We start from the raw sequence: 27804 nt of genomic DNA, 5'->3' as shown, positions 1-27804 counted from the left end.
TGGGGTGTGGAATAAAGCTATGGATTAAAATAATAGTGCGTTTCATCATGTGTCACACAGTTAGTTGGCAGTCTGATTTACTAGCAGTGTGTTTTCATTGAATTTGACAGCATTATATCACAGACAGGACAAATAAATGAGGTTTCAATCGATTTGTATTAGTGCACATGGTGGGACTTAAAGCACGGTCAAGTTGTTGTTGGTGATGCGATTAAAATCTGTTCATGTTTATTTTCTTAATTTGGACTTTTAATATTGCTACTTTTAACTGCAGGTACTGGTCCTGGTAGGTGGTGTCTTCTGTGTGACACCACCAAAGTGTTCTTCTTTTTATTTATTTTTGTATTTGCTTTGTGGAGGATGTTTTGTGTAACTCACCCTTTTTGGAAATCATTTCAAATCAAACACAAATGTTAGTTTATTCTGATAAAGTTAATCATAAAGAGTCTGTTTACAAACTGTATTTTCCATAATGGTACATCAATGAAGAGCTCAGTGAGTTGAATCTGTATGGATAATGTATGGCTTAGATTCATTATGGTGCTCACTAAGGCGGGATGTCAGTTTAGGTTTTACTTGAACAAGAGCTGTAGTAGTATACACTGTATACTCCGGTGTGTGTTTGAACTATACATAATAAGAGTATGATATAGTCTACCACACTACCATCTGATGTTGACTGTAAGTTATCTAATGAGCAGAGAACAAGTCAGAGGGAAAGGATTTGTTGAAGACTTTAATGTGACAAATGATTAAAGCATTCCTTGAACGTAACGACTGAATCATGAACAAATGGTCAGAGAGGACTGACCCTGACTAAAATGTCTGGTTGATTGGCAGACCTGGGCAGTAGGAGTGGGCGATATGTATAAAATATTTTATTTCTATGAATGTTTTGGAATTTCATACCGTTTACAGAGAAAATAAGTGGATGGGAATGTTTGTTTTTGGTTCGTCCAGTGACTTAAACACCTGGCAAATCCAGATATTTCATCACATTGATGCACAAATCCTGTCATTCCAATATTGCCAATAAGCAGTCCTGCTCATTGATTTGCAACATTGCAACATACAGCAAGAGATATTTAAGGTACAACTACCTCAGTATAGCAAAATCTCCACCAGCTCGCAGTAACCGTCATATCACTCAACACTACTGGGCATATAAAGTCAATATACAGTATTTAGTTGAACATATATGTGTTGTTCTTCGTTTCATATGTCTTATCAAATCGAAGGGCTAACGCTACACCTTGTAGTTCCAAAGAGCTAAGCCAACGAAATCAAACTCACCTCAAGTATTTGAACATAAAATTAAATAGAATTCTATCAGCAATCCTGGTTTACTAACTGCTGGGGATGAACAGAGTCTCTTCAGGGATTAAAGAGGGATGGTGAAGAGCAAATGAGTGGAGAAGGGACGAGACGTGCTGGAAGATGGGCCATCTAGTCTTTGGGAGCCGTGTACTGATGCAGGAGAGAGGAGATGGCACTGGATTCGGTGACCTCCTCGGGGAGAGAGCCTTCCATGTCTTTGATGGACGGGTCGGCTCCAGCGTTCAGCAGGAGCTCCACGATGTCGGCGAACTCGCACGCCGATGCTATGAAAAGAAAAAAAAGAAAAATTACGGTAGAGGTATTGGAAAAGGGACACAAAACACACACTTATGCACACGTTCTGAAAGGCTTATGCTTTTTAGCCACGCTAGCAGCTGTGCAACGTTGGCATTCTCCTGACTTCATTGGGTCAAAATGTACTTTGGTTTATGACCAAAATCCTACAAGCGTTTAGCACGGAGCACGCGGCCTCAGAGTTGCTAGCATGGCTGTAATGTCTTGTTTAAACAATGGGCTTGTAGTCAGAGCAGAGGATCATTTATTCTTGCCGACATAAATGTCAGAATTGGGAATTTGATGGATCACTGCAGCTCATTTCAGACTGTTATGATGGTGTGAACCAGTTTTGAATAAATGTGCCTCATCCCTTTCTTCTACATACTGTAGTCAAGTACAGTATGCACAGTGCTGCAGTTAATGAAAAGCCAATCTGCAGGCCCGGCACTGACACCGGCCTGGACCTGAGGTTCTCTCAAACACTTCATTTCTGCCCCATTGGCAATTTGTGCCCCACTAAAAGGGTATTCTCTCTCCCTGAATAAGGGGGAGAAGTGGGGGAGGCATGCTCTTTCTTAACCCAGTTAGCATGTCTCTGCTTTCACAATGCACCTCTCGCCCCTCTGGCACCTCTCCCCCCCCCCCCACCCTCTCTTTCTTCCTCTGTTGTTCTGAGTGCTCTTCTCCGTCGGTGTCAATCGCTCGCTCCTCTTAAAGAGCGGACTCTGTGCTGCGCCATGATCGCTGATGTCAGCAGCCACAGTGATTGACAGCCAGGCCTTTTAACCTCAAGCCCAGGGTGGTTGGCTGGCTGTGTGCATGAGATATGATGATACGTCGGAATGCATCCAAGTGTGTAAGCAAGTGTGTGTGTGTGCATGCTCAAGTTGTGTCTATGAGTATCAAACGCTACAAGAGCCACTTATCGTTCAGCAGAATCGGACTAACAAAGCGTGCCTTATTTTTTGAGCCACACTTACAGTGGTGTGTATGTGTGCGCGTGGCGGGTGTCTCGCCCCGGGCCTTGAGCTGTAAAAAGTGGCTGCCCCTCGGGGGAGCCGTAGAGGAGGAGAACAATTTATGGTGAGCAGTAAACCCTCAATTAATCACTTGCCAGCCACTGTGGCCCTGTGCAAAGAGAGGGGGGAATGAATTTTCATTCTCTGCTATTTGTCTCTTGGAGTTCATCGCTTATGTTTATTAGTCATCTTTTTATGCCCCATCCTCGGGGCTTCCTTTGCCGAGTGTGTTTCTATGTGCAGATCTCCAGCAGGTGATGCAACATGCCCGCACCAACGCCACCAAGCTGGGGGACAGATGGTGCAGCCACACACACACACACACACACACACACACACACACTCTCTCAGAGGACAGGGGAAACGCCCCTCCGGGACTTTTGTGTTGGGGCACGAGAGGGTCAGGAGAGTCTAAGGACCAGTGCTGATTTCCTCTGGGAGGCCTGACGATTATCACACACACACACACACACACACACACACACACACACACACACACACACACACACACACACACACACACACACACACACACACACACACACACACACACACACACACACACACACACACACACACACACACACACACACACACACGAGCAGAATAAGAGAAACTGGGTGAAAAACAACTGTAGAAAATAAAGATGAGGTATGGAGGAGAGAGTGTGGGAGGAAGAGGAGGGAAACATGACAATGTGACAAATTTGAGACAAACGTGGGCAAATAGCCAAAAACAAGCTGCTGTATATAAAGAGAGTTCGTACACAGACAACACAATGATGTCAGAGATTCTATTTCCAAAAGGTGATATTCACCATATGCAAAATAAACATACATACACTTATCAAAAACCTTTATAGTATGAATATAAAATACATTTAAAGTGGGTATACGACATCTTGGACTAGAGATGAAAAAGAAGGTCCTACTTACCATAATGTAGCGCTGTCTGTCCTTCATTATCCTGTCAGACAAAACAAGTCTTAATAATAATAATATCAGATATAACAAAATATACATTGAGTATTTGGTATGAGAGAAATTACTTTGCTCAACAGAGAAACTTCCAGCATCTAGAATACCAATCTCCTCCTACTTGTTGGCTGTGGACAAAAGGTGCCACGTTTTCATTGTACCAATTGAGAATGATGAGATATTGCTTTGAGAAACCATGGAGGCTATGTGACCCTGGCACACAACAACGAGAGAGAAGAGGGTCAGAGGGTGACCTGGAATTCACTCGTGGTATGTGTGTGTGAATGTGTGTGTGTGCAGGCGGATTTGTGGGTTTATGGTAAAACTGATACCTGGGGTCAATGATAGAATATAATTATTGTTAGAACTGTTGATTGGAGACAGGAAATATATATATATATATATATATATATATATATATATATATATATATATATATATATAAATAAAATCACTGTTCCAGCCTTTGCTACTCATAATGATGATAAATGGTCGAACTGTTGCCTTCAGTCACAGAACAAGAGCAGTCGTTGAGCCAAACACTGGTCTCAAATTCTGAGAGACGGATTAAAAGCAAGCAGGCGCAGTGACATTTCCTTTGGTGCCCTAAAATGTCACTGCAGTGGAAATACCTTCCAAATTACTAAAACTGTTATGGCGAAATTATTCATTAGTCTTTCCACCTTTGCCCTTCCAACAGCAGATCCTCTCATACACCTTCCTGTTTTTGGTTACTTTCATGTCCTTCCTCTACTCTCATCCAATTCTTCCTCCTCTTCTTCTTCTTCTTCTGACCTCCCTTTCTCCAAACCCCACCTCCCTCATCTCTTTTCTTTCATTACCTCTCCCACCGTCAGCTACCTCTTTTTCCAGTCCCTCCTTTCTTTCATCTTCTCTCTCTCTCTCCTCTCATTACCACATCAACCTTTCTATCTCTTTCCCCCTCAGCCTTCTCCTAAATCTCGAGCCTTTTTCCTTTCCTTCTTCGTCCTTTTCCCGTCTCCCCTCTCTAGCTGGGCCCGGTGCAGAGTGATCCTATTGTTGTGTGTCTCTCTCTCACTCAGGAGCAGCACTTCGGGGACCTGCTGATTGGATTAGAGCTTTCTATTCCCTCCGGGTGGATCACCGAGCACAGATGCAAATCGCCACCAGCGTGGAAAGCGTGCCGTAGTTAACCCAAGACAACAATGCTGTCTGTCTGCGAGTTAAGTAGCAGCCTGTGATGGATCGAGGACACTGTGTCTGTCTCTCACAATGATGCAGAGAGACAGAGAGAGATGCAATGGCTCAGAGGGCAACATATTACTGTCCAGGCATTTGCTGTAAAAAAAATGAAATGCCTAGGGATGCTCTGCCATAAAGAGGAAAATACATACTTACTTAACTTAACTTTACTTCACACACACACACGCACACGCACACACGCACACACACGCACACACACACACACACACACACACACACAGATGTTTACAGTCGGAGCAGAGCGCTTGATGCACACACATACATACAGTTATAATTAAAGTGTAAGGGGTTTAAACCCTAATCTGCTACGAGCGTTAATCTGCATTTAGTCGTTCAGAAAGCACACACACAGGAAAGTATGAATGAGTGGTTGATAATTCACAAGCAAACGCTATGCGCCTTAAAGCGCTGTGAGACAGGAGTTAAAAAGGAAATACTGTTCTATAGTATGTTGCCTGTAAAAGTGCATGTTTGTTGGGACACATTTTTGCCAGTGTGTGTGTGCATGAACATGCTTCTTGCATGTTCTCGTGAGGGGTCAGCGGCCTGTCCTCTCAGCGTTCCCTAATGCCCCTTCATCCAGGACGGAGGCTTGATGGAATCACAGAAAATTGGATTGTCTTCCATTTGCTTTGGTAGCAGCCTGGAAGAGACACTGCCTCCCATCAGCCCACCACTCTGCCCCAATACCTGCAGTTAGCTACCCCCCACCCCCACTCTCTGGTGCACCCCTGTTCCCATCCCATTACGGGAGGCGTGTCACACCAAACCCCTGCTTTTACATGTCATCCAAAGTTTCCCCTTGCGGTGCAGAAATGCTGGGCTGGATGTCAGCAGAGTGCTCAATAAAGCCGCTGCTTGCACAATAGCAGCGGCAGCAGAGATCCAGCACTGTGTAGTGTATCACCCTAATGGGGTGGAGCAATATGCTTAGGGGCAGCATGGATAGGGATTGATCTATTAGTACAATTGCAGTTTTGCTGAATTTAAGTCACACCAATCTATCATTTTTTACCACACACACACACACACACACAACGTGAAGCGAGATGGGGGTGTAGGGAGATTATGAGCGCAGTCTCTTTTCTTTACAGATCAAAAGTAATACTGTAACTACCTCCACATTTGTCCAATGAAAGATGATCGTGTGTGTGTATACATTTGTGTCTTTTTGTCAGATTGTCCGAACAGAGTGCAGGAGTCAGACTGAGGCCGACGAGGATCGAATAAAAACGTTGTTGGTAACTCTGTTTATCTGCCGGGGACACACAAAGGGACAGTCACAGATGTTGTGTTCATTTCTGGAAAGTGGTTTAACTTCTTTTCTCCATCTGTCTGGCTCCACAGACCTTGGACTACAGGACAAGAATATTGCAAACATTCGCCCGAGCTGTTTACAGCAGCATTGAGTGGAGGGATCAAGGGCACATCAGAGGGAGGAAACTTAACTCAGTCAGGGATACAAATAGGACACGGAGGTCCCTTGAGTCTATCTCCTATTGAAACTAGGTTTCACGTTGTCTTTCATTCTCTTTGTCTGTGCCCCGAGCCAGAGGAGAGATTGTGGACTGGAGGTAAAGGTCCGTCACTGTCAGGTCTGAGACTGAAGAAAGCACGGTGTGTAAATGTGTGTGGTGCCCCGTGGACTGTATACGTGTTTTCATTTATTTTTTTAAAGCTACTTGAAAAGGTGCTGTAATTTAACAGCCATAAATCATTGCTACATTCATTTAAAGACATTAGTGTAATTACAGCAAACAAACAAAACCGTAGCCAAGATTACTGGCAGACATTTTGTCTTCGTCACTAAACAACAGAAGGATTTTATTCTTCCAGAGTGAGTCGTGGGCTACAACACGATCAAAGGAAGTGGGTTATCTGCAAAAGCAAAAAAATAATAATCCCTTTTAACATGTTTCTCAAGAGGCGAAACCAACATAAAACCTAATGCGGACGCCCTGAGGTGCAGTTCCTCTAGTGACCACCAGCTGTATTAAACTCTACTAGATCTATTCTTTCTCACCATCATATCCTCTCTCCAACTTTTCCTTTCCATTTCCCCTTCAGCTCTTTTTCTTCGTCTCATCTTTCTGTCTCTGTAAACTTTCTCAGGTTTTTCTTTCTCCACTCTTTCTTTCCCCGCCTCCCCCCCTACTGTCCCTGACAGCAACATTAAACAAGTGGGGAAAAATGGACAAGCAATTATGATTTATGATCAATGCATGCAGCAGCTGCTGACTTTTATAATGACAGTGGTTGGGGGCAGGGAGAGAGGGAGTGCAAGGGTATGAGTGTGTGTGTGTGTGGATCAGTCTCCAGGGTGTGTGTGGGGAAGATGAGGGGTGAATCGATAGGCGTCTGGGATCATTGGTATGCAGATTCAGGCAGATAGCATTATGATGAGCATGTGCCATTAATCAGAAAGCAGAACACAGAGCTGAGTGAGATGGAGGAGAGGAAGACCCTCCTTCACTGAGTCCCATCTGTAACCAGATCAGCTACTGTGGCAACGACATCCCGAACCAGACAGCACCAACCTATAGCACTTTAAAAAAAAAAGAACTTTTCTGCTTACCGTAATCTATAACAAAGAACATTCAGTCTGCTATATCTAAATATATAAAGTTGTATTATTGTCACATAGATGTGCCGTTTAAAAATGATCTCTCGGGTAGTGCATTTAAGGAAACTAAACATCTGAGATTTTATAGTCAGCTATTGAACAGAAGCTCGTTCCATAATATTATTGTATATTTTATATTTCCTATCACACAGCACCTAACTCTCAAACCTCCTTATATGCAACAACAAGGGCATGTTCATCCTAGGTTTCAGGTCCATCGGAAGCTACATTATGATATGTAATGTATGATGTGATTTGTGATTAATGTAGATGCAGAATCATCATTGAAATCCATAGATGAAGCAAGAGATGATCATACAAATATATGTATGTATTATTGTATGTAAAGGCCTGTGCCTGCACATGAGTGTACCCTATGTTTGCTGCTGTGTGTGTTAACCGTCATGTGTGTGTGAGTGTTGGGAAGGCCCCCCCCGTGTTAAAAGGATCTGCAGAGCGGGGCCAGCCCTAATTAAATCTGGGTCTCCTCTCTGAGCCGGGAGAGGTAACCTTGCCACTCAGCGTGTGAGCACTGCCACCCACGGTCAAATTAGCCTGACGCCAAACCTCCCTGTCCTTCACACCTCCTAGGAGTGTCCTTCAGGTGCCCGGGTGATCCCCACCTCCCCCTCCCCCTCCCTCCCAGAGCTGCCATCAGTAACATCACTGTTTGAGGGGAAATCCTGAATGATTCACAGGTCAAGAGCTGGCGGGGGTCCCGGAAGATGCCAGAGATTAGAGATATTTATTGTCAGAATTGTCAAGAGGCCTAAAAGTGTGCCACAGCTTACTTCAAGAAATGTCGTACAAAGGAAAATAAGAATATCTGGAGCTCGATCGGAGTGTAAAAGCTCCTTTAAAAGGCTGGACATCTCTTTTTCACTAAACCTCCGTTCCCTCCAACCCTGTTCTTTACTTCCCCCTTCCACCTCCCCTCCCCATGATGTCGCCGAGGTTGCCTGTTCCCGTGGGACACCTTAGCCTCCATTAAAGCCATCAGAGAGGAGGATGAGGTTGAGACTGAGAATTAACATCGCCAGAGGCCCCCCCTCACCGCCCCCCCCTGTCTGTCCTGTTGCGGCTCATCGATGATGTTTAAAAAGAAATATATGAAATAAATAAATACATAAAAGAGTGTAATATGAAAATCAATGGCCAGGCAGCGGGGGCTGCGGGTAAGGCATTTGGAGTGAGGGACTCATAAAGCTGAGTACTGCGGGAGACTGATGGAAGGCAAAACACTTACTTTGTTTATTCTCTCTCCTCACCCCCGTCCCCTCCCCTCGCTGTCTGTATCCAGCTCTCACTCTCTCACTCTCTTCTCCCCCTCCACCCTGCTCTGTCTGAAATGGTCGAGGACAGCTTTAATGCTCCTGACAATTTATGTGGACGGTTAAGAACGATGGAAATCAAATAGTTGAGTGTAGGCAAGGCCCAGCGAATGGCCAATAAGAAAGAAACAACAGCTGATGATGGCAAAGAGGACTGTTACCTGCTTGAATGGCTCTTTAGGCCGCACTATTACTGTCAAGTCGCTGGCTCTTTTCTGAGTGCTCATATTATAGATTCATAACTGTATCTATGTCCGATAGGCCCTTTTAACACAGCGTGGCAACAGCCTCCATTTCATCGAGTTGAGCTAATGTGCAGAAAGTACTAAATATGAACGCTATAAGAGCGGCTTACAGTGTGGCGTATAAAATGTCAAGTGGCTTCGGTGGCTTTTACGCGTGTGTGTGTTATAAGTTACCAAGGTGTGTTCAGATTTATCTACTTTAACAGAAGCAGACATACTGTACACACACACACACACACACACACACACACACACACAATAAATTACACTTCGGCCTATTATAAAGAGGAAGCAAGGAATGGCTTTCTTAAATATCTGCATTAATGTGTGCACTAAGCTGTGGGAGTGTCTCTAGTCGACTATTAATCTGTTGCAGAGGAATGAGTGTGCGAAGGTCCTCACTGTAGCTCTCACATCCAGTGTGAAATATGCAGCAATTACATGCTGCAAGCTGTGGACACATGCAGAGGAATATGAATATACACATTCATCCTGCCGTAGGTGCATTATCCCGCTTCTTCTCTGACAGTCTCTAGGCTTGTGCAATATGGATGAAAATGTATATTACAGTATGTACAATTTGATATTGTGTTATCAATACATACGATGACATTGATTCTGGAGTTGAAACGCTTCTGGCGAATCTGTTGAGAAACTGTGGCTTTAATAACCACAAATGTCAACTTTTAGCTTTAGTCAATTAAATACCTGACAAATCAAGACTTTATTTGTTATCACACTCGTGCAAATATCATTAACATACTGTGATAAAGCCCTCATGATGAATGATTTGTAAGATGGTCAATAGTGTACTAATACAGCTGGAGAGGTGAAAAGGACACATACTATGGAATATGTGACCGACTCATATATTTGTTTATCTGCTCCATTTCCCCTTCATCCTATTTTATTCACCGTTTTTATTCTTTGAATCCTTTTTCTCAGTGTTCTTACTTTCCCACCTTGCTGCCTTCCCTTTCTTAAAGACACTATATATTCAGGGGGATAGGTTGCAAAATTACACACATGCGCACACACACGGCCACAATTATGACGAATCTTGCTAGATATTTGTTATGACTGGCCTGACTGAGCCATTAGTTATAGGAGGCAGTGCTGGGAAAGGGGAGGGATACAAACGTGTAATAATGCCTCCACCATAGAATTTCAATCAGCCACCATGGTGTGTGCGTGTGTGTGCGTGTGTGTGTGTGTGTTTTGATCACACAAGTAGTTGACACCACAGTAGAGGACACCGATGAGATGGTTCAGGGTTCTTTGTTTGCTACAACAGCCGCAGCATGAATTCAAAACGCCCTCAACTGCTCAGAGTGGAGCTGCATAATAACCACAATAAAAGTTGGAGTATTTATTTTTGTGCTGACTTCAATATGAAAAGTCATAAATATTGATACACGTTTACTATGCTTTTTCATGAAAAACGAGCATGAACAGATGCTAACGCTTATGATTTGTTCAGTTTGATTAAAATGGAATATTTCCTCTGACATGCTTCGTGATTTGTGAGCCAAGGATTTGGCACAAACCAAGAACACGTTATTTAGGAAACATTTTTTTACTTTGCGAAAGAGCAGTCTTGTGCTATTTGGAAATTTCTCTTTTTTTCCATTCTTTTTACATGCAGTACATCTGCACTTTTTCACAACACCATATTATTTAACTAATTAGCAAGATAGAAAAGCTGTACTAACTTGTTTACATTTGAACAAACTGTCAGTGATGTATATTAGAAAAAATAGGAACACATTTTGATCGTAGATTCATTGTTTAAGTTATTGATGAAACAGAAATGCAAAATATTCTTTTGTTCCAGCTGCTCAACCTTTAGGTTAAGCATCTTTTTTTTATTCAATTTAATTATCTTTAGGTTTCCAACTTCTGGTTGATATATCAAGCAAATAATATGTTTTTATAGACTTAACGATTTACTAATATTGAAAATAGTTATTGGTTGTAGCCCTAACTGGTAACCAATTTAATAACTAACTGTTTACTAACAGGTATGACACTTGTAACTAACTGGAAGATAACCAACTAACAGGTAATGGAGTGGTAACTAGCTGGTAGGTAACTGTCTGTATCAATGGACATGTCCATATTTGGGGTTTTATCTTTTAATACTTTATCTTTAATTTAATAAATAAACAAACAGTTTTGATAAGAATCTTATAAATGTGGGTATTAAAGAATTGTTTTTGTGATGTGTGCTAAAAATTAACATGTCAGAGCTCTCCGGTGAACAAACTATGTATTGAAGACACTGTTCCTAAATTATCTTTAGCATACGGTATCTTTGGCCTTTTGGACTGCAATGTCTTATGTATCATCAGCCAAAGTCTCCGCCTGCAATAATAATATCAGAAGATATATCAGTCCGGTCAATTTCTCAGCTCAGTTCTAGAAGGGATACTGAAGCAGACAATGTAACAATGTGACAGTTAACTCCCATGAAATCAGAGGAAACATCCCTTTATATCATAAAAGAAGTTCTTCACTGACATCTGTGAACATTTATCAGTTAAGATCTCACACAGTCATGAATTCACTGCTGTACTCTATTATATAAATAAATCAACAGCCCGAGTCCATCCATACCACTCGTATCAATATTAAATCAATGGATCCATACCTTAAGAGAGACTATACCGTTTCAATCAGTCACACATATGTATGTACAGAGCTACCTCGCTCCATTTCACACACAAGCAGATAAACAAACTGTTGATACCAGTAAAGAATACTTTTCTACAATCTAGCTAAAATAACAAAAATGGACATAAAAAAAAAAATTCAAATTAAGGAGCATGTAAACACCAATAAAATATGTGAACGTATGCCCGTCTTGAAGGCTCAACTCCTCACACACAAACGAACAGACACAGATCTCCCTGCAGGTTCTGCATGCAGACTGCGTGTATGAGACTTGTTGTGCGCTCTCTAGCCACCAATTGTAGGCCGCCCAGTCAGATATTTATTACTATTGATCTCGCTGGTCCTGGCTGGAGACTTTTGTTCTGCCGGCTCGAGGCTCTGACCTCAATTAAGTTATGAATTTCTATCTGATAGACTGGGAGCGCTTGGGGCCTGCTGTGGCCGTGCTACCACGCTGGATTAATTAGAATTAGCGGTGCTGCGAGTTGCCCTCCCCGCCTCATGGATCATGTTGTTTTAATACAAAGTAGAGGCGGAGGCGTGGGAGGGATGGAGTGAAGGGGATGGGAGGTTTGGGGGGAGGGGAGAGCGATGAGGAGAAGGGAAAGATGGAGACATGAGTCCAGTAACAGGATGAGAGACACAACCATGCGCTTAAAACTGCACTGCCTTTTCCTCTAATCAACTTCTTTAAACCTAAACAATGTTTTCTTTCGGGCATTGTGTTTATGTTGTGCTAACCTGCATCTCACCTGTCCTTCCTCTTTGTTAGCCTAATCCTGGCTCCGTCACTTACCCTCTCAGTAAATCAGACAGTGTGTTAATCTACTCTGGACCATTCCTGACCTTTGTTGTAGGTCTGTAGCATCTCCGAACCAAAGCCCTGCCTTTTCGACTCCAGTTCCCATGAATGGGCATGTCCTTTCTACGAATGCATGTTTCCTTGGCAACCTTACAGCTTGTTGGAGGGGGGTTTCAGGTGGGATTTCCACCTGTGTGGGTGTGGGATTACACCGTCTGGACAGAGAACGACCACAGGGGGAGCGGACACACACAAACACACACATCTCGACTCTGAACTCTTAGTCACACAAAAGGAAACCAAACCAAATATTTGAGATGGCCCAAGCATCGAATGAGCCATCTTCATTTTCATTGATTCAACTTTTCTCAAAGAACAAGTTGAATATTTTGGGAAATATGCTTTGTTGAAGAAAACAAGAGAAGAAGATTGTTTCCACCTTCATGTCAGTACGGTAAATAGCCAGCAGACGGTTCGCTTGGCTTAGACGGAAGACTAGAAAATACATCCATAGACCTATGTTGGTCATTACCCATAAAATATTGACATCCAGCCTTATGATGTCTTTAAAACCATGATACTTCGTATAATATAAACTGTACTGTGGTACTGTTTTCACTGCTGTCGTGATATGATGGAATGTCCTAAACTTAAGCCTCATTAATGCTCTTAAATACATTCTAGCACACAGAATATGAGTCCATCGTCTAAACCTTAATTTCCATTATTACATTAAGTGAGGTTTTACTGTCACCTTTTCCACAGTTTGTGCCCCATTTTCTCTGGGTGTAATGTACAGTACCACACACACACACACACACACACACACACACACACACACACACACACACACACACACACACACACACACACACACACACACACACACACACACACACACACACACACACACACACACACACACACACACACACACACACACCGCCTTGATCCAGGATTAACTATCAAACGAGCCTTTAATGCAGGTTACCAGGGTTTGGGAACAATTCACTTAAACAATCAGTTGATTAATTTCAAACGATTTTCCTCCTCTGCCAAGCAAATAATAATACTTTTTGTTTTAACTCTCAAAGTCCCCCACCCCTTTTTAATCAACAAATTAAGCATAAATCATGTTTGATCTTTATTTACGGGTTGCTCGGCAGTTGGTAGAGGTCAAGAGAGATTACTGTTGGCTCTAATAGCTGCAAAAAAACCCAAACATTCCTCTATTCCTCTCATGAGCACACACAACCTCCCACACTCGTTGTTACATGTGATAGCGGCATTGGGCAAAAAGGACAATAGCATAAAGCTGCGCCCTTATGTTTTTGTAATTTTCTAAAATAACATACTGTCCTTTCCTTCTTCTCCTTAATTCCTTTCCTTGGCGATATAATCCTAATTAAAAAAAACAAATAAAAGAATGTCCAAGCAGGTTCTAATGAGAAGCATATCGCTCTGTAAGCTTTACGTAGTGAGATAATTTGGCATTGCGACCGAGGGGTATGATTTAGCTGCCTATATTTTTCTCTCAGCCACCTCTTTGCCATCTCATAAATCTGCTACCAGTAACTCTGCTGCAGAGGTCCAGTGTCTTTAATAGTCAGGCTTCTACACAGCCGGCTTCCTCTAACACCTGAGAGAAAGGCAGGTGAAAAGGTCCTGATGGCCTGGATGCATGAAATCAGGAAAGGTTTGCACTCTGGTTGGCTAGAGAATACTCCCTCTGAAACATCATTTCTTTTTAGGTTTTCCTTCCTTCAAGTACACATAGTTGCTCAAAAAGGCACATTTATAAAAGCAGAACAGGACTTTAAATAATTTTGACACACAAAATGATCTCTAAATTACACCACCATCTCTGTTTGCTCCAATACAAATGAGTTAAGATAATGCAAGACGCATTGGATTATGTCCATCCATGTGTTTTGCTACAAATAAATCTCTTAAATCAGACAAAAATGAGAGGGACGTAAATTAAAAGTCTACTCAAATTCATCCCCCCATTATCTCTACCTGGCCAAAGATTTACGTTTCCTTCTTTGACTGCTGAAAAGTGTTGGCACATTGGAATATCAATTTATATTTTACCGATAGATACATGACTGTAAAGACGCTGCATCTTACAAAAGGACAAAAGCTTCCATCTATACATCAATCCTCCTCTGCTGTCATTATCTTGATATGGCTCTAAATCATTAGCGAAGTGTTTTCATATTTATCCCACTGTTAAGTCTTTTATGAACCATTCGCCACAAATCCCCCCCCCCCCCCCCCCCCGCCTCCCTGCGAGCATTCAAAACAAAAGGGGCCATGCACGACCACAAAAGAGAAAGTCATTTGTGAAATGTCCTGATTATGTGGGTTGTGCAACGTAAAACAATTTGCCTGATTACTTCCAATTGATTCGGCCTTACAGTTAAAGCCTCAGTGTGCGGCCCGGTGAACTGCATTGTGTCGTGCCGCTGGGCAGGGAAGAGGAGTAATTTCTCCGATGTGCAGCTGAGCCAGCTTACCGCCAAAGCTAAAGCCTCCTGGATGCTGCTAAACCTCGGGGAGGCAAAACACCATGCTAGCTACCGGCTAACTCTATCTGCTAAAGCCCCGGGGGATTTGTCTGTGGCACAAAGTGAATTAAAGGTGACCTTCTGGAAGGGACGGAGAGAGAGAAGAGACAGGCAGTTGGAATGCTGGAGATGTCACTATTTGCCTTGAGCTTGCATGTGCATAACAGTGTGACAAGAAATGAGAAGGCTCCTGAGGCTTTCCTTTCACCCTAAATCCACCTGTGATACACTAAAACACACATCTCCATTTTCTGTACTGACTTTTAGAACAAAACAAAGCCGCCCCACTTGTGTCTGGGTGTCGGAAAAATGTTGCAACACATCTTCTTCAACTTCAAGGGATCAAACTAACACAATAAAGCGCTCCGAGCAAAGCAGTTGTTGTATTTTACCCATCAAGGGTTTTCTATCGTTGAACTTTTTGAAAAGCTGAAACACAATACTGGTGATTTCAGTCCCTAAAACGCAAACTCAAAACTCATGAGAGCTGTTGAAAGCTAACAAACAAACGTTATTAGGTCTTTGATAAAAACGACAAATGGAAACTAAAGAATGAAATGGACAACCGCCTGTTGGAGGCGGGACTTTTGTTCTTTAATCGTAATAACTTCAAATTAGGGTTAAATACTCGCCAATTTCCAACAAAGGGGGCTCGTTTGGCTTCCACTCATTCATTTAAAGATTCATTATCAAAGAAGGAGGAAAATGCAGCTCACCTGACTGTTGATGTCGGCTTTGTGCTGCAATAATACCGAAACCAGCTCCTTGTGTCCTCTGTCACAGGCCCAGTGCAGGAGCGCTCGGCCCTGTGAACAAGTGCACATCGGAAAATAAGTAGGAACCTGCTAATTTAAAAAAAAAAAACGGCATGTTGAAAAGGTTGAAAGTACAACTAAACATTTAACACCACTGGTATGTTTAAATAAGCTTAAACAATTATGAATTACACCAGAAAAAATACACTTTGCTTTCAGACAAAATAAATTCTGCACGACAATTCGGAGCTCAGAGCCTTAGTTCTGTAATGAACCGCAGACAGAGTGACGAGATGTGTGTTTGTGTGTTTGATGTGAGTATGTGTGCAAAGAAGAGCAGTGAGGTGGTTGAAGCATAGACCGTCGAGCTCCCGGACAAATCACAGTAACCTGCATGCAGTCTGTAAAGCTTGATTGATGAGACACTGGGTGCAGCCCCCTGAGAGACACACACACACACACACACACACACACACACACACACACACACACACACACACACCTTGCTCTAATAAAACCACGCAAGCTCATTTTTCAGTGAGGCCAATTAGGTAAAGCAAACTCTCCAAGTTCAATTCTGTTGCTTAAATCATATTGATCACCATGGCTGCATGTTAAAATAGATACTTATGACCCAGGCCAGAATACCAATAAGTTGCTCTCCCTCTCCTCTCCTCTCCTCTCCTCTCCTCTCCACTCCACTCCACTCCACTCCACTCCACTCCACTCCACTCCACTCCACTCCACTCCACTCCACTCCACTCCTCTCCTCTCCTCCCCTCCAGGTGTTTCTGCTGCTGACTGCTCCCTAAAGACTAGAGTTTACTACTTCGGGAGACTGCACACACACAAATTGAGTGTTTTTTTTGGGGGGGGGGAGTTGCAGTGATTAATAAAACATTGAATGTGTCAAATAGAATAAGTGCAGCATTCAAAGCTGAGAAAACACCATTAACAGAAACATTCAGAGTTTGGGCGAGCCGGTTTGGGCATTAAGAAGGGTCTGTTCTGATTACAGCCCGTGCAAGAAGGAAAACCCCAGGTGATAAATGTTAAGCACTCTCCACCCAAGTGGGTAGATAAGTAAAAGCCTCCTTTATCCTCATTTGAAAAAGAGGAAAGAAGCATCGCTGTTTGGAAAGATTAGTAGTTAAAGGAAGGACCATCTGGAACCCGACGCACAAACGGACACACCACGCACACACCACGCACACCTGGTCAGTGTATGCTGAACGCACGTTCTTCTTCTCACGATCTTCTCACCTCGGCTGTGGCCCAATGCACACTTGTGGTTCGGCACGTTTCAGTTAGTAGGGAACTAAGTATGCAGTGTATGCAAAAGTATGGTGCACATTTGAAAGATGCTAACATGCAGTGATATAATGCTAAAATCACATTGGAAACATACATTGATGCAAATGTCTCCCAATCTTACCAAACAGAGAATCCTGAGCAGTTTTACGTGTACAGATGTTGTCTGCTGGATATTTATGGAAGAACAATTCTAGACTTTTTGTGATGACCGCAGGTACGCTTAACCAACACGAGATACCGATTTTTCCTTTATGGTATTCAGACATTTCAGAATCTTCTACTCTGCCACACAAATACAAAGTCAGACGTTTTTAGAGTGAAATACTCTAGTGGTGGAGTTAATTGTTCATGAATTAAAAATGAACTCCATTCATAGAAAACGTGCAATCATAATTAGATTGGAATGGACATAAAACACAAGCATTTGGGCAATTGTGGAAGATCAACAACAATTAGATTTATTCATAAGAACATATTATTGACAAATAGGAGTAATTATATAAACTGGCTAGCATCTCCCACACAGAAGGAATGCAACACACAACTATAAATTACATTTATCTTGCTTCAGAATTGTTAATTAAAAGGTTTTAATTGGGGTCAACAACTGGGTCCTCTCTTTTGGGAAGCAATAAACAATTGAACTATTTCATTTGTTTATTGCATTTGTAGAGAGGCGATTATGACTTGAATATCCTTTTCTGACTCTTTCTGATCCACTTTCCTATACATTACATACAAAATAATCTGATATTGTCCATCCTTCCTTCCGTTTCCCCCCAATAATGATTTTGAGAAGTACATACCTTTTCAAAATGCTTTATACTGTTATCTTTTTATGCGTCTTAATCACCAATAATTTATGATCAATGAATAACTCCTTTTGGTTCCCAGATTTTTCAGTTTTTGTTTTATTGTCACTTGAACATACTTGCCAGCTAAATGGCTGTTGTTGTAAAAAAAAAAGTTTACATCTGCTGCTGTGGCTGAGCAACCGAGAGCAACGATGAACATACGAGTATGACGTGATGAGTTCATGAACCAAGCATGTCCTTGTGTCTTCTGGAACACACCTCCAGTCCAAGCTGGTATTTGGTTTTGTTGGCGACTACTAGAATATATATGTGGCCACACTCTCTCACTTGAGCTGCAGGAGCAGATCAAGCTCCTTGCTGATGTGAAACTTACTTCACCATTGCCCTCTGCTGTTGAGCGAGCTGCGCTGCAGGAGCACACACGACATCAGCGGCAGTGGACAGACAAAGCTTTCTCTGCCGAGGTCCCTCGACCATCTGGCCTCTGACTGGGAACTCACGAGCCGACAGCCTGCTCATCAGAGGAGCGGCTGTGATGAGAGGGAGGCAGGGAGCGAGCCATTTGGCCCGGCCGATAATGAATCAGGGACAGAGGAATGGATATCAGGGTCAACCCAGAAAACACCTCGCCGTTGTACTAGCTGTTCACACAATTTACTCATCTCTGCCTGAGGAGTGGTTCCCATGTGTTTGTGGTTCAGATCGTTGAAACCATTATGTAACGATTGCGAAAAGAGCTGCATGAACCTCCGGTGACATGTATTTTTTTCATGATATTCAACTGATCATTTTCAGCCGCCCTCCTGCACGAGGGGTCAGAGCGCATCACAATAACCCTGCAGCGTGTACAGCTTTAGTGCCTTGCCGAAGGACACTTCGGCAAAGTGAATCCCTCCTAACATGGAGGTTGAGCATTGGATCCTCTGGATACATTCATTCTTCTTTCTCTCTGCCCCCTGTTGCCAAATACCAACACTATGACATGACAGTGTTGTCATGGTAATAATACACTCATGTAAGTTGCACACTTAAGTAGCAACTCTCACATGGCATCTGGACAGTTTCACTTGACATCGTTCTTGGCACGGCGCTCTGTAGTTACCTCTTCGTCTTTAGTATTGACGTCCACCTTCTGGGAGACGATGGCCTTGCTGATGTGGTCGATGTTATTTTCTCTGCAGTAGTCAAAGATGTTCTTATCCTCTTCCCTGAGAGTGACACATAAACAGAGATAAAGGAGAACATTCTGTCAATTTTATTCTTTTCATTTTATTTGTGGATAAACAATCAGATGGATTTCTTTGATTTTACTAACCCAGATTTTGGAATAAACAGTATGTGTGAGATTTCAGGAGCCTCCACACCAACACAATGGAGGTGAATGGATTAGGTTTCTTTACACATTCGGTCCTGTTGCTCTGAATAATACACAAACCTCACTGTGAGCAGTTCTCATCGGCACTATTTACTATTGAATAAATAGTCTCAAGGAAAATGGTGACGGTATGTAGTCTCTGATCCAGAGTGACTAGAAAACTGAGAAAATAAGTTTCCTGGAATTTGGGTGAAGCGACCCTTTCACTGCCGTGCATGTCAATTAAGTGCTTTATGTGTGAAGGAAAGCAAACACCATGCTACTAGATCATTTATCCATCAACCACAGACATAAAAGATAACGTAGCCAGTCTCTGTGTCTCTCACACACACACACACACAAAGCAGCAGCGCGCGCGCACACACACGCACACACACACACGCGCACGCACGCAATCCAACCTCTGATTATATCTCTGTGTCTCTAATCACCTGCTGGCATTGGGGACAGGAGTGAGTGCCGGGGGGAGACAGGGTGCAGTGGTGGTGGTGGGCGAAGGGGAGAGAAGGGGCAAAATCTCATTTAGAGCTTTACGCCTTCCCCTCCCCTCTTATCCAATGCCGGCCATTCAGATTAATTGAATTTAGTGCTCTATTGTCTGACAGAAACCCTGCATACCAGCCGCTTTACCACTCCCACGCAGTAAGTCAGTCATCCCAAAGGCCAAATCCCCCAGTTCCTGTCTCTGAGGTCTGCTCGCTCTGCTGCACTGGGCCTTAAATCCCACGGCACACACCTGGCTCTAGACACACAGGAGACACCGAGGGCTGCTGTCCCATTAAGACTGGGGATGTTACTTAGCGTATATTTGAGTATGTGGCCATAACACTATCATAGTTAGGGGGTCAGTTACCTTAAACTGCTTTGTTGATGATGATATAGAGGTCTGGCTATGAAAAGTCAAGCAGCATGAGTCATATTAAAACTTCCACAATGTTTTGCTTGAACCTCGACTCACTAATACCATCATAAAAACTATTTACAATTTAATGAAAAATAAAAGAGAGGGTAAAAAGAGACCATTTCACACAACATTGTGTTGGCATTTAATCAATGATTTAAGTTTTTGTTTAGATCGTCACATCCAAACTAAATTAATCACAAATAAAGATGTGTCAGGATATTGGTTTAACGCCTCAAAGATTAAGTGTGCAGCTATCTATTTAGTCGTTTCAAGTTATTCTTTAACTAAATGAAATACATGCCAAAGGTTTCCTTTGTACAATAGTACAATGAATATCTTTGGAGTTTTGGACTGTTGGCCAGCCAACACAAAACATCTAAAGACATCTGAAGGTTTTGGGAAATGGAAATGGAAATTCTTTACCCTTTTTTTATTTTATCAACCATTTTATCAACCAAAAAACTCCTTACCACCTCATCTGAGCAATTCTTTTTGGGGAAATTCTTGTTTTCACCCAGCCAAAAACCAACTAGACTGTTGAACTCTGGTTGTTTTCAAACTACAAAACAATCAAATGGTTTTCTGAGGATTTCCAATAAATTTCTTTCTGACATGAAGAAAATTGGGCTGTATATGATAAATGTGTATATCTATCCAGGTCCGACACACACACGACACAACCAAAACACGGTTGGCAGCATCACTGGCAAGACATCTGACTCGTGAAGGTGCTCGATGAGCTGTGTGTGTTTGTTTGATACGAAGAGCAACAACTGCATCTAAGAAGCGCAGCTCCTCGGTGCCACTGCAACTCACTGCCCTCCAACATCCGCCCTTCTCTACAGCTGGATCAACTACAACCTAAAACTACCCAGAGATAAAACATTCCGACTCATGATAAACACATTTTATTGTTTACTGTGAGGTTACACAAACAAAGTTTTGTCTGCTGTTTGTTCTTTAATGAACCCCTGTACTTCCCTTTCTTCAGCTTTTCATCTACACGCTTTATCTCCCCCGGCTCTCTCGTTCCTCCCCTCCCTCTTCCCGCCATCTCCTCATCAGCCCGTGATGAATTATGAATAACTCATTACACTTTTATCACTGCTGGGTTATGTATGAGCACATTAATTTACATACTCCTGATTACCAGCGCTATGTTTATTCATGAGCCTCCACGCTGGGCCACACCCACTTCCTTGTCTGATGGCCATGGTGACCCCAAGTGTCCCTGATGTGTGGCCACCATCCGTCTCCCCGGCAACTAATCAATAGGCCAGCTCATCAGTCTTTTGTCGATGGTCGGACAGGGCTGGCCTGGCGGGCGCATGACACATCCTCACATATATAAAGCCTGATGTAGTGTAAGGTCATATAAAATACACAATTTCTAAAATAAGCTTGCATGTGAATGTACAATCACACACAACCATCACGTGTATTTAGTGCATAGTACAGTGAGAGTAACACACTGACACACACACAGGCTATAAACAAATGATTAATGTGGGTCCTCTAAACAACGTAACATCAACAGCACCGCAATGCATGCTGGGAAGGTCACAGGCTACTCTGTCATCACTACAGCTGGAGTACCAAGGGTTTTGTGTGTGCTTCTGTATGTGTGAGCGTGTTGCATGCTCACATGTGTGTGTGTGTGTGTGTGTGTGTGTGTGTGTGTGTGTGTGTGTGTGTGTGTGTGTGTGTGTGTGTGTGTGTGTGTATAGGGGGGGGGGGGATGTCCAGTCCGGTGTACTGGCAGATAGGTCCTTCATCCATCAGGCTAAACTGGCCACAGTGGTGGAGAACACTCATCTACCTGGCCTGAGCTTCACTGATCAACACCATGCCATCCATCACACGCACAGTCATCACTACCCCTATAGGACCCCGGTCGACACAGAAGTACGAAAAACAATGAAAACTCAAACAACTCAGCAGTGGCTTCCAGCACAGTGTCCAGACATCAAAGCCTCCAGTGTTTATCAGAGTCCTTTTTCAAGGTGGGTGAGAGAATTACAAATGTAGCATTCAAAGCCTCTTCAATCACACACTGATCAACTCCGTAGCCCAGGGATATTGCTAATCAATCCTGCTTTTGTCGACACACACACACACACACACACACACACACACACACACACACACACACACACACACACACACACACTCACACACACACACACACTCACACACACACACACACACGCAATTAACTCTGTCTGGTTAACAGGTGCTTAGCTGTTTAATATGGAGTGTGTCTGTCTGTGTGTGTGTGTCTGTGTGTGTGTGTGTGTGTGTCTGTGTGTGTGTGTGTGTGTGTGTGTGTGTGTGAGTGAGTGAGTGAGGAAATTGAAATGCAGCAGAGCAGTGAGTGTGACAGTTCCGGCAGGTTATGCATGGTTTCGGATGCAATCGCGTCGACATATAGCGGCAAGTGTATATTTATGTGTGCATATGTGTGTGTATGTGCCATGTTAATGACTTCCTCTTTGCTGGATTCCCCCTCGGGGCATAGTTGCTACTGGATATCACCGATGGGGAGCATCGTTCTGGGAAACCTGCTGTACCTGCCTCCCTGTATCCAGCACGTCTTCATCACCACCCTCCCCCAAAGTACCTCCCGAATCGTAACGTAATTAAAAAGGGGAGACTCTGGCCGCCTCTTTCCAAGACCGTGCATACTAATTACATAGAGCCTGCAAACCTGCAGGTTTCACACATCTCATTTTCATCTCCTAAAAAGAGCTATTTTTCATTGAAATGAAGATGAGGTTTTTAAGCTTCAGTAAGTCTGCCAGGCAGAAATAAATGGAGAATATATTTCATTATCATAAATCAGAACTGTATGACGTCTCCGGGCCCTGACTGCAGTTACGGTCTGTTGAATAGAATCAAATACAGCGTCAAGACCAGTGGTTAACAAAGCCAGACTAAGATCAAGTTGACCTAAGCATTAAATAAGAAGTGATTCACAACGGCAGCAGAAAGCCGAGTCTGTTCCAGCACAATCAAGAACTGGGAAATTGCGTTTTAATGCTTTGGTCTCTGAAAACCCAACCTCAGAACACAGAGTTGAATGAAGAGAGTGTGTGAGAGATGTGTATGGACACACAGTGTGTGTCTATGAGATGCTTTCCCCTCTTAATCAATGGAATAGGCAGTTTCCGATGTATGGTAGTTAGTTTCTGTATGTGTGTGTGTGTGTGTGTGCGTGTGTGTGTGTTACTTCTGATACAAATACCTGATCATCTCCTCCTGGTATAGAGAGCTGACTGCTGCTCCAAAGCCCGTTCTTCTTTCTGCGCCTCGTCTTTCCTGTCAAATAAAAGACAAGCGCCCGTTAACGAACAATATCCACCTCATACAGATTTAAAACTAATAAATGCAATTGTCAATGAAGATGTTTCTCATTGTAAACCTACTTCTTGTTCAATGACAGCGGGTGTGAAACACCAACCACGTCTAGCTTGGCTTAGTTCTGCAGCTTGTGTCGTTAACCCATACGGACAGAGGTACTGACCTTATTGTTTAGTGTGCTCAATGCTACACAAAAGGGGTGGTCCATCTATTCAATGTACCTATAGATTTTAACTATAGCCTCTGCAAAGCAAATGCATGACACAGATGAAATTCAAAATGTGCAATTTTGAAACAAGCCTCTGGGGCTTTAGACGTGACCTCATAGGTAGTAAATGTCCAACAATATGCACAAGACCAATATAAAATGTGCGGCGCCTTAATTGCGACTCATGTTAATCTTCTGTGTTCCACATTCAGTTCAGCCAAGACTTTATTACTCAGCCTATTCTTCACTGGCCAACCTCGACTCACAAAAAAAACCACACAAATCTGATTTCAGAAAATAGAGCGAGTGGGGAGAACATGACAAGCGAAGCAAAACAACGGCGGGTGAACTTTTGGGACAACCTAATATTCGCTGATGCACTGGCCCTGCTCCTCTGCAGTATAATGTAATATAAAGCCAGTGTCTGCTCAACAATTGAGGCAGGAACAGAGGTCAAATTCTTGCTATTATTCTCTCCCCTGCTTCTCTGTCTATGCACTCCTACTTACACCATTTGACTGTGGTTCCCAAAGAATAGCAACTGCCATGCTATGGTGCATTGTTAACACTAATACAATCAGCTTCTTTTCAGGGGGACAGTTGTGCGTTGGCTGGCCTGTCTGCTCTCTCCTGGCATTGTGCAGCTTTGGGGAAGACTCGGCGCATATTGCCCCGAAGCATGGCCGAAGAGAAAAGAATGTCAGAATTTGACATGTGGTTGACAGTGACGCTATTAAAGAGACATAAATACGGTAGGAAAGGAATGAAACAGGGGTTGGGTTAATAAAAGAGTGACGGGGTTACGGAATACATGAGGGTGGGGGAAAGATTAATAGAGGAAAAGCAGGCGGCATAAAGGTGGAGAACAAAGAGGGGAAAGAAAATGCAGTAAGGAAGAGGACATGTGACAGGCCTCTTAGGGCACACATAAATGTATTATTTGGCTTTTCAATTCGAGAGAAAACCACCTACTTCCATCTCTCTGGGCGGTGCTCGTGGAGAATTCGGTAACTGTGAGTCCATCCCCCGTTATCGAGAGTATACTACACTTGTAGAAGGAATCCACACTCTTGTCCAGATATTTGCCTCATATGGACATGGCAGACACACACTAACTTGTGTGTTCCCACAAATTAGCAGAATGGTCCAGCCCTCTCCAAAACAATATAGACTAAATTCAGAAAAACAATTTCCATATCGTTGGCCGAATAGCAATCATCTCAATTTTTAGAACATTTATTTTGATGTAAAACCCTTAATGTGTAGAGCAAGACTACCTCAGTGTGCTATATTTAATAATTAAATGTATATTTAATCAGCAGTCAGCACACATCTTGATGTAAAAATCACACTTGACAAGCTTTGTTCTCAGTGTCCCAATAATAATAATAATACTCTTCCCAACTAAGCAGACAGTACAAAGTTGTTGTTGTTGTAACTGAATGCTTCTGCTGCTGCCTCAAAGGACAGCCTGTCCATGGCAACATAACTCTCCTGACACCGTTGAAGGATATGACCATAGGGATATGACAAAGATGTAAACAGTCTCTCTTATGTCACCCATATGACAGTTTCTTGAATTATTCATATCCCAAAATTCAGCTATTGATGAAAACAACATAACCGTCTCATGTATTTGTCATGCTTCCTGAACAGAATAAAGAGCCACTGAAAGACCTGGGACAAAATGACATAGTGACGCTGACCTCTACTGGCAAAAGAACGCACAGCATCAGAAAAGGGCAGCAACGAACTTGGATGTTTCTATATTTGTCATCCTTTTTTGCTAACCTAGAACAGAGCTTAGTCAAATACTAATGCCAATTTTAAACACCTCTAAAAACTTGTTTGAATAAGCATAAAAGTGGTTGGAATTTGCCATTTAGCTGAATGTTATAATCCATTAGACAATGTATAATGTACTGGACAGGAGTAGGAGCCTTTTTCCTGGTTGGATGAATTTGACCTTGAGTTCAGTATCATCATAAGTGACAGACACCATTAAACAGAAAAAAATGAGCGATGCAAACAAGATATGTCTTAAGTTCACCAATTCTGCCACTAATTTAGCCTCTGTGATGTTTATATCGTTCCATTAAGAAGTTTTTATTAAACCTCCTTGTTCCCACCCTACTGAATCCACTATATTGGTATATTTATACAAAGATGTAGTAAACTCTCCAGTGTAGTTTATAATCAAGTTTGGAGTTGGCAATCAGTTTTCACTTCTCAGAGATCATTATTATTACCTTTGTACAGCCTTCAGGGTCTAACACATTGACGCAGGAAATGTAATCCTGCATTGCCTGATCCGCTTCCATGTCTCCAAGCTGCTTCCAAGCTTGCCTGTAATGAGATCATAATCATAATAACGTTTTACAACGTTTTTTAATGTGGAAAAAACATAAACATAACAGATTTTAACAGAGAAGACACTTTATTTTTAAACTCTCATTGAAACTGAAAACATGTTTAGGAAAGAAGACATTTAAGAACATATTTATTGGCTTCTAATTTTAGGCTACATACCATTTCCTCTGTCCTTCAAAGTCAAAGAAGCCAGGCTTCGGGGTATTGCACTTTCCAACTTTGGCCTGAAAATAAAACCAGTCTGGATTACTCCTTTGATCTTGTATTATCCAGACCTAATTACATCAGATGATAATGTAGAGGTATTTAGGCCTATCTCATTTCAACTGTTAAAAATAAGTGATGACACATGGATGATGGGGATTCAATGTATGTGGTAATCATCTGAACACGGTGCCCGTTGTTGAGGAGTTACATGAAGAGTACACGACAACAGTGACATTTGATCCGACACTCACCTGTTTGTATCGTGCATACAGGTACAGCAGCTGGTCCCTGCTGGCCGTCTGAACCAGATCTCGTATCCGGTCGGCTGCGGACTGAAACTCTCGCTCCAGCTCTTCTCCCTCTAATCGGCCACCCATTTCCATGGCGCTGCAGTCAAATGTACCCAAACCCAGATCCGAGTCAGAGTCCGAGCCTGCTCCACCGAGAGGCTCCCCCGTGTCGGGCCGGGCTGGATCTGTACCTGAGCCCGTCGCAGTGTCCGGAGAGGATGACGGCGACCCAGAAGCCATTGTTATTATTGTTTATAACGTTCGCGTACCGTCAGAGACAACGTGCGACGTAGATCCGAATGAAAAATGTTAAAGAGGAACGGAGAGTATCTGTCCCAAATATATCTGTTAAGTACTTCAGCGCCGATTTCGTCTTTTAATCCGTTATCGTTATGAATATGTGACAGCCGGATTTGTTTCTACCGTTGGTCCGTCTCTGGTCCTGTACACTAAAAGCCCCGGCCACATTCACTGCAAGCAAGAAAGGTTCCGGTTGCATCCGTATGTGCTACTTTGGTTATGAAGGTAAAAACATAGCTATGTGTATGTGTAACGGAGTTGAAAATACACTTTATAATATAATTATGTTTTAAAAGTAGAAATGAACACCTAGCTACATAAAAAGCAAATATTTTGGGACCTTTGTTGTTTATTGTGGTTATACTAACCATTCAGTTGACGTGAAAGCTAATTTAACGCTAAAGCTAAACATTAATTGGCGTTAAAAGTGTTGTCAGTTAGCGTCAATAGCTAACATTATTTAATAACTTAGCTAGCTAAGTAGCTTGCTGTGGGCTAATTAGTTATTTGGCCTAGTCAACGTTGGGTTATTTAAGTATGTTCAAATATAAACTGTTTGCATTGTATCACATTTTTCAGGATGTTCTGTCTGTGTTAACGTTAACTAAGTTAGTTTAATTGTACTAGCTAGCTAATGGTTGCTTACCGATAGCCTTGATCTTCAGTCTAGTAATGCAGGAAAAGTTAATTTGGGCTTTAATTGGGCCAACAATTAATTACTGTTGAGTCCAATTTCAGTTTAAATATTCAGATCGATTACCTATCCTCGACTGCAGCAGTTCCGTTGACACCTTTTGTGAGGCAAAT

The 27804-nt window shown here is 42.5% G+C and overlaps 1 protein-coding gene across 2 annotated transcripts; it reads right to left on the bottom strand.

Annotated features, from left to right (window-relative positions):
• Nucleotides 1-716: 716 nt before the first annotated feature.
• On the bottom strand, nucleotides 717-27153 carry acbd6 (acyl-CoA binding domain containing 6). Of its 2 annotated transcripts, XM_034530588.1 has the most exons (8): nucleotides 26659-27153; nucleotides 26360-26424; nucleotides 26080-26176; nucleotides 23507-23580; nucleotides 19086-19191; nucleotides 15816-15905; nucleotides 3569-3599; nucleotides 717-1601 (listed from the first exon to the last, which is right to left on the bottom strand). In XM_034530588.1, the coding sequence occupies exons 1-8, from the start codon at nucleotides 26935-26937 to the stop codon at nucleotides 1447-1449; spliced, it is 897 nt and encodes a 298-aa protein (XP_034386479.1). In that variant the 5' UTR covers nucleotides 26938-27153; the 3' UTR covers nucleotides 717-1446. The 2 variants fall into 2 exon arrangements, with proteins under 2 accessions (XP_034386479.1, XP_034386480.1); XM_034530589.1 differs by lacking the exons at nucleotides 717-1601; nucleotides 3569-3599; nucleotides 15816-15905 and adding an exon at nucleotides 15950-16293.
• Nucleotides 27154-27804: the final 651 nt, after the last annotated feature.

The sequence above is a fragment of the Cyclopterus lumpus genome, chromosome 4, assembly GCF_009769545.1.
Source record: "Cyclopterus lumpus isolate fCycLum1 chromosome 4, fCycLum1.pri, whole genome shotgun sequence".
Lineage (NCBI taxonomy): Eukaryota > Metazoa > Chordata > Actinopteri > Perciformes > Cyclopteridae > Cyclopterus > Cyclopterus lumpus.
The sequence above is the reverse complement of the archived record's forward strand: the minus strand, read 5'-3'. Positions and strand labels throughout refer to the sequence as shown.

Excerpts from the sequence above, each read along its gene's own strand:
- acbd6 (XM_034530588.1), bottom strand. The coding sequence starts at position 26,937 with ATGGCTTCTGGGTCGCCGTCATCCTCTCCGGACACTGCGACGGGCTCA. Across the intron at positions 23,581-26,079 it reads ACCCTGAAGGCTGTACAAAG|GAAAGACGAGGCGCAGAAAG; the intron begins GTAATAATAATG and ends TTTATTTGACAG. Across the intron at positions 19,192-23,506 it reads TACCAGGAGGAGATGATCAG|GGAAGAGGATAAGAACATCT; the intron begins GTATTTGTATCA and ends TGTCACTCTCAG.